The sequence below is a fragment of the Pteropus vampyrus genome, unplaced genomic scaffold (assembly GCF_000151845.1).
Source record: "Pteropus vampyrus isolate Shadow unplaced genomic scaffold, Pvam_2.0 Scaffold395, whole genome shotgun sequence".
Taxonomy (NCBI): Eukaryota; Metazoa; Chordata; class Mammalia; order Chiroptera; family Pteropodidae; genus Pteropus; species Pteropus vampyrus.
In genome coordinates, this window is record NW_011889176.1 from 86,585 (window position 1) to 93,241 (window position 6,657).

The 6,657-nt window shown below is 54.8% G+C and overlaps 1 protein-coding gene across 1 annotated transcript in view; it reads left to right on the top strand.

Annotated features, from left to right (window-relative positions):
* CYFIP1 (cytoplasmic FMR1 interacting protein 1) overlaps positions 1–6,657 on the top strand; it is a 44,270-nt gene that overhangs the window by 25,762 nt on the left and 11,851 nt on the right. The window contains exons 16-22 of the mRNA XM_023523596.1: positions 553–710; positions 1,767–1,863; positions 2,564–2,640; positions 2,748–2,856; positions 3,455–3,574; positions 5,088–5,287; positions 5,836–5,923. Of these exons, the coding sequence (XP_023379364.1) occupies positions 553–710; positions 1,767–1,863; positions 2,564–2,640; positions 2,748–2,856; positions 3,455–3,574; positions 5,088–5,287; positions 5,836–5,923 (849 nt within the window). The remainder of the gene's footprint in view (positions 1–552; positions 711–1,766; positions 1,864–2,563; positions 2,641–2,747; positions 2,857–3,454; positions 3,575–5,087; positions 5,288–5,835; positions 5,924–6,657) is intronic.

Sequence of the window (6,657 nt, forward strand, 5' to 3'; positions counted from 1 at the left end):
GCCGCTGCTTGCTCAGCGTGGAGGCCCTGTCCGGGCTGGGGTGCTGCAGGTTTGGGGCAAAGAGTAAGGTTTTGTGCTTTTATTCCATCATCGGGTGGAAACTTAAAAAAATTTGTCTCCGTTTTACAGTAGAGAGACGCGCACTGAGTATGGGAGTGATGCTGCCTCTTTATCCTAAAACTAAGTTATCCTGTTGCTATTTCTCCTTTTAAAAAGGATGTGTTTTCTTCCAGTCCCCCAGAAGGGCTCCCAGTGTTGACAGGGCGCACCCGTGGGCTGTGGTCCATGCCAGGCCCATGGGGGCCGGACGCTGACTCTGTTCTTGGGAGCGAGAACCTGCACGGCGCAGGGTGGCTTTGCTTGCAGCCAGGTCCAGGTTGTCCCATCCCTGGTGTTAGGCGCCCACCATGGGACCCGCTCCCCGCTCGGGCCATGCCCGCCTGCACGGCCCTGGGCTGAGAGAGACGGGGCCGGCGCGTGGTGCCGCCGTCGTCCGTCTGCTGAGCCTTCTCCGCTCGCAGGAGGGTAACACGGTGTCATCTGCCCCTTTAAGAGACGCTGCAGCAGTGCTGTGACCTTTCGCAGCTGTGGTTCCGCGAGTTCTTCCTGGAGCTGACCATGGGCCGGAGGATCCAGTTCCCCATCGAGATGTCCGTGCCCTGGGTCCTGACAGACCACATCCTGGAGACCAAGGAGGCGTCCATGATGGAGTGAGGGCCTGGGCTCCTCTCGTGGCTCTTATTCCTGGTGATGGGGCCCAGGGTGGCATTTGGGAGCTGGGAGGTGGACAAGGGCTGTTCTCAGCACCTCATTTGAAGTCATAATTCCTGGGGTACGACGTTAGAGATTAATGCAAGTGACGGGTTTCTTGGGGAGCTCAGGCAGTGGAACTGGTGCAGTCTCGCCGTGTCCAGGTGCCGGTGAGGCTGTGGGGACTTGGCCGGGGCCAGGCAGAGAGAGGTGGCCTGGCCTCTCGTGTGGCATAGCCTCGAACCCAGAGCAAGTGTTGATTGAACAGCTTTATTTTGAGGTCAGGGCTAGGGGATCAGAGACTTTCAAAACACAAACTCCATGAAGGGGAGAGGGTGCCTCGTGAACAGCGGGGTCTGATCCCGCAGGCCGTCCTTACACTCGCAGGCACGTGAGTGGCTCCTCTGCCCGTGTGCGTCCGTCCCCCACGGCGTCAGGTCTGCCGCGCTGGAGGCGGTGTGAGGAGCTTGGGAGGCCTCAGCCTGCCACGTGCCTGTGTCGCACCTCTGGGGGCGGGCCCGGCCCCGCTGCCCAGATGGCCTCCCCTCTGCAAGACGGGGGCGTTCTCGCTCCCACAGGGGGCCTTACTTCTGGAGACTGCTGGCCACCACTTTTTGTCCAGACAGGGCAGAGGAGAGGGGCTTTTAGCAACACTGGATGTGCTCGTGGTCACCTGTGGGACCTAGAACCTTCATGTGGTTTTGTTTTTAAGTCAGGCAATTCATTCTTAAAAGTAAGAAAATACCTTGTTTTTGTGGTTTTACATGCTTGTGGTAAACTTCGAACCATGCTAAGTGAGGAGCAGTTGCTGGTGGCCCCTGGGCATGGCCTGAGTGGGCGCGTCCTGCCCGTGGGGTAGGCTGGCCTCGCGGGGTGCACTGGCAGGGCCCAGGCACGGGCAGAGCTGGCCTCGAAAGTGAGAGACGATGTGGTGTCCCTTTCGAGAGTGGAGGGTGGCGTGGGCCTGAGAGCCAGGAGCGCGGGTGGGAGACGGGGCTGACCGCTTGCCCCTGCAGGTACGTCCTCTACTCCCTGGACCTGTACAACGACAGCGCCCACTACGCCCTCACCAAGTTCAACAAGCAGTTTCTTTATGACGAAATCGAGGCAGAGGTGAGAGCCTGGGCACCTTAACCATCCTTTCCTACATTCCCTCGCCCTGAGCATTAGAGGGAGCAACTCTCTTCATGGCACGGGGAGGTTTAAACAGTGGGCCGAACTTGGAAGCGAACATTTCTTTCTGCATTTTAAGCATCTACGTGCGTGACAGTTGGAGTCTTACAACATAAGCTGTTGGGAGACGTGCGTCTTCAAGACACTTGACAGCACGTCGTGGGCACACGTTCATGTCCTTGCCTGTCACAAGTAGTCTAAGCACAGGTGCATCGTACCCAGTGGATGCGCTGAACCAACCCTATTCTGTCTCTTTCATTTAGCTTTTTATCTTTGCTTATTACAGTCGTGTGAGCATGACAACATTTTTATCAACTGTAGCCCTCGTACACAAAGGTGGTCACATAAGATTACACTGGAGCTGAAAATTCCTTTCTTATGGCCGAGTAGTAATCCATTGTATGTATATACCACCTCTGCTGCACCCATTTATCCGCGGGGGGGCACCCAGGTTGCTCCCATACCTTGGCTGTTGTGCATAGCACTGCAGTGAACGTGGGGGTGCAGATATCTTTTCGAGTTAGTGGTTTGTTTCCTTCAGATGAATACCCAGAAAGAGAGTTGCTGAATAGAAAGATTCTTTGTAAATGTATTATTTGATCTTGATTTAAAGAATCAAAATATGTTTATTTTTCTTCAGGTGAATCTGTGCTTTGACCAGTTTGTTTACAAGTTGGCAGACCAGATATTTGCGTATTACAAGGTTATGGCAGGAAGGTGAGTGTGCGATGTGTGACTGGGTATGGAATCTCGGGTGATTTGATCTGACATTCCTGTTAAAATGCAGAGCGAGTGAGAAACGTCCTCTCTTCCTTCCATTCTAGTTTGCTTCTTGATAAGCGGTTACGATCCGAATGTAAGAATCAGGGGGCAACAATCCATCTCCCGCCATCTAACCGCTACGAGACGCTGCTCAAGCAGAGGCATGTGCAGGTGAGCGAGGCCTTTCCGAGATGTGGCAGAGCATGGCATCGACTTTGGAAATCGTGGGTTTTCTTAGCATTCACTCTATTTGAATAGATGTCAGCATGTCATGTGACTATGGGGACATCCTTAGATTGTGAGGACAGAAGGCTCCTGTTGGGTGACCTGAAACACGAGGGAGGCCTTCTTGCTCTGCGCCCTGCCCTCCTTGGGCCCCGGAGGCCTCTGCTGCTTTCTAGGAGCCCAGAAGCCTGAGCTTAAAAGGAAGCTCCGAGAAGCAAGGGACGCTTGCCGGCTCGGGTGTCAGAGAGGAACTTTCTCGAGGCTAGCACAGAGAATAAAAATGCAGTGCTTGTTTTCTGTTCTCTTTAACGCCAATATGTATACACCACAAAGAATTGGGGGAAATTCCATACCATTCTCCTGTCTGTCTGCAGATCATTCACATTTGGGGGCATTTTCCACCTGGGATCGGCTCACGTTTTTATATTATTGAAATGTGTAGATTCTGTGCGTCACTTGTTTGTCATATCTCTTGGAATTGATTTATGGGGGAGGACGCGTGTTTTCTTGCTGGTCTGTGTCATGTTCACTCTCCCTCTACCAGCTCCTGGGCAGGTCCGTGGACCTCAACCGTCTGATCACCCAGCGTGTCTCGGTGGCCATGTATAAGTCTCTGGAGCTGGCCATTGGACGGTTTGAAAGTGAAGACCTGACATCAATCGTTGTAAGTGCTCTTTCCTTTCTCAGGTTCGTGTGGTCACGAGGATCGTAGCTAACTATACTTTCGCCCTTGTTGATGAATCGAACCGATGGTTTATTCAGTTTTTGCGTAGAAACTGGAAGGCAGCACTATTCAATCTTGGACCATCTGGGACCCTTCCTTACCCCTGCTGTTGGACCTGCTCTTGGTCCTCACAATTCCAGGTTGACTTCAGAGAGCAAATACTCCCCTTCGTGAGTAAGTTATACTGAATTACGGCTAAAGAATGAAAGGAGGAAAGCTATAAAAATCAAAAGGAAATGAAAGAGGAAAAAGAATTTGAGAGGAAATCACGTGGTTGGACAGTGATGGTCCAGCCTGCATATCCTGGGGGCCCCGGAAAGAAAACCAAAGCAGCAGGATGGACAGACGTCAGAACGGTGTTTGGCGAAGCGACATCGGGATCCTGGTGGAGTTTCTCTCTCTCGAGTTGACAACAGGTCGGACATCTGCAGTCCAGCAACGGTCGCTCTGTTCAGCACGCAGACAGGCCTGAGACCCACATCGGGACATCTGAAGGTGGGCGCACAGGCGGCGTGGGGGAGGCCAGAAGGGGCCAGGCGAGTGAGGGGCAGGTACAGGGCGCTGCCTGTGAGTCTGGCCCCCAGCCCCCACGCAGCAGAACGGGGAGCAGCAGCACCAGCGCATCCCTGGGCCCTGGGTACAGCACAGAGCGCCGGCGGTCAGAGGAAGGACGATCGTAGGAGGCGGGCTCAGGGCCTGGCTCCCCTCCACCGCCACAGCCCCCATGCTGGACACCGCAGGGACACCTGCCACCCCAGTCACCTGCACGGCCATTTCCACAACTACCAGAAGCCCCCCCCCCCCAAACACACACACACACACGGCGCCAGAGCACAGGTGAGTGGGGAAGAGAAAAGAAAAACGATACCGTGGCACCACCTGCTGAAAACAAAAGGGAGACCTGGTTACCCACCTGCCGAGCTGAAGAAACAGCATCTCCAGACCCCAAACTCAGGCCCCGAGCACTGGGCCTGAAACGATGGAGATTCGAGATTTAATGAAAGAGTCAGCCAGACACAAGAACACTCAGGAAGCAGTGAGCTCAGGACGGAAATCAATGAGCAGAAGGAGATGGAAACTATACAAAAGAACCAAACAAATTCAGGAGCTGAAGAACAGAGTAAAAAGGCGAAGGAAGCCTTAGAAAGCACTGGAAACGGAGCAGACCCCAGGGAAGAGAAGCTGGAAGTCTGGGAATGCTTCCTGTGGAGGAGGGGAGTACACTGCGGGAACTTCCTGTGCCGTCACCAGGGCAGTGACGGGACAGTGGGTCCCAGCATGGGGGGCGGCGGGGAGGGGACAGAGCGTCCGTGTGAAGAGTCAGAAGGTGAGAACTTCTCAAACCTGGGGAAGAGCTGGACACACGAGTCCAGGAAGCTGCGGGATGGCGAGTCACCGTGGTGGGGGCCGCAGCTGGCCCGTTCTGCCCTCACACCCTTTCCTTGCCCCGCAGGAGCTGGACGGCCTCTTGGAAATCAACCGCATGACCCACCAGCTGCTCAGCAGGTACCTGACGCTGGACAGCTTCGATGCCATGTTCCGCGAGGCCAACCACAACGTGTCGGCTCCCTATGGCAGAATCACCCTCCACGTCTTCTGGGAGCTCAACTACGACTTCCTGCCCAATTACTGCTATAACGGCTCCACCAACCGGTGAGCGCGGCGGCCCAGGCCGTCCCGGGTGCCCGGCGAAGCGGAAGCGGGGCGGTGTCAGCCTCCGCGTCCGCTGGGCCGCTGTCTCCTGGCCAAGCACATGTGGTTACAGTGCGTAGTTTGCACACTCCCCCTGGTAACTCCCAGTAGTGATCTGAATGACTGGACGTTTCTGCCGGGGCTACCTTTCCACACCTGTCCCCGCTGTCACTGCTGTGTGCAAGGGCCCAGCGAGGCCCAAGTGCTGGGCCGTTGCCGCTCATCAGAGGGGCAGGTCACTCTCGAAACGGCCCTGGTGCCCACGGACCAGCTGTCGCTGGGCTTGGAGGCCGTTTTGCAGCCGGTGTCCTCCCTTCCTGAGCCCTGTGTCTGCTCGTTGCACCTCAGGGTGTTTGTGTCTCGTTCCTGCTCTGGGTTTTGATTTCCCTGAGTTTTTCTACGTGATGATGATGTCACTAACCCAGAGGAAGAATTAATTGATGGGTAATATAAAGTTTTGAATTTTGAAGAACTACCATTAAATTTCTGGATCATTTTACCTTTTCTAGGTTTGTTCGGACAGTGTTACCATTTTCTCAAGAATTTCAAAGAGATAAACAGCCTAATGCACAACCCCAATATTTGCATGGATCAAAGGTAGGTTTTTTTGTGTTTTAAGTTCACAAATAAACGGAATTTGAAGTTCAGTTTAAATCAGTTTAGTTGCAGCGATACAAGTGCATCATGCCACGTGTGAAACGTTTTCTGAAAAGTCACGTGGGGCTGAGATGGCGCTCTGGCCGTGGGGTGTATCTGCCTGGGCCTGGCCCTAATCCCGGCGCCGAAATGAGTGAGATTGTTCGCATGTTAAAAGGTTGAAAAACAGCCAGCCAAAGAAAGTGTGCAGAAGAGGCTCAGGGGCACGTGGAGGAGCTGAGGGGGGCGAGGCACAGAAAGGAGCTGACGTCCGGGGGCCGCAGGCAGCAGGTGAGCCAGCGCACACTGTGCGGCAGCGTCGGGCCGGAGGATGAGGGTCCAGGCTGAGGGCAGCCGGATCTGCAGCAACGGCATTAGGGGAAGTGTCGTGATGGTTAACGATAAAAACGCAAGCGGCCTGTAGCGAAAGGAGAGCTGCAACGATCAGACGTTTCCCAAACACGTAGCGAAGAAACAGACCTGCGGCCGCAGCAGCAAGGGGAGAGACGTGAACAACGGGAAAGACCATTTTGCCCATCGGATCGGAACAAGTTCTGTGGAGTGAAACCGAGTGACATGGGGCGGCAGGAGAGCCACACGGGACCGTGACGCTCAGGGCTAGACACGTAAAGGGATGAGGCGGATGGGGCAGAGCGGGGTCTGTCGGGGCGGTCACGTGACACCGTCACAGAAAA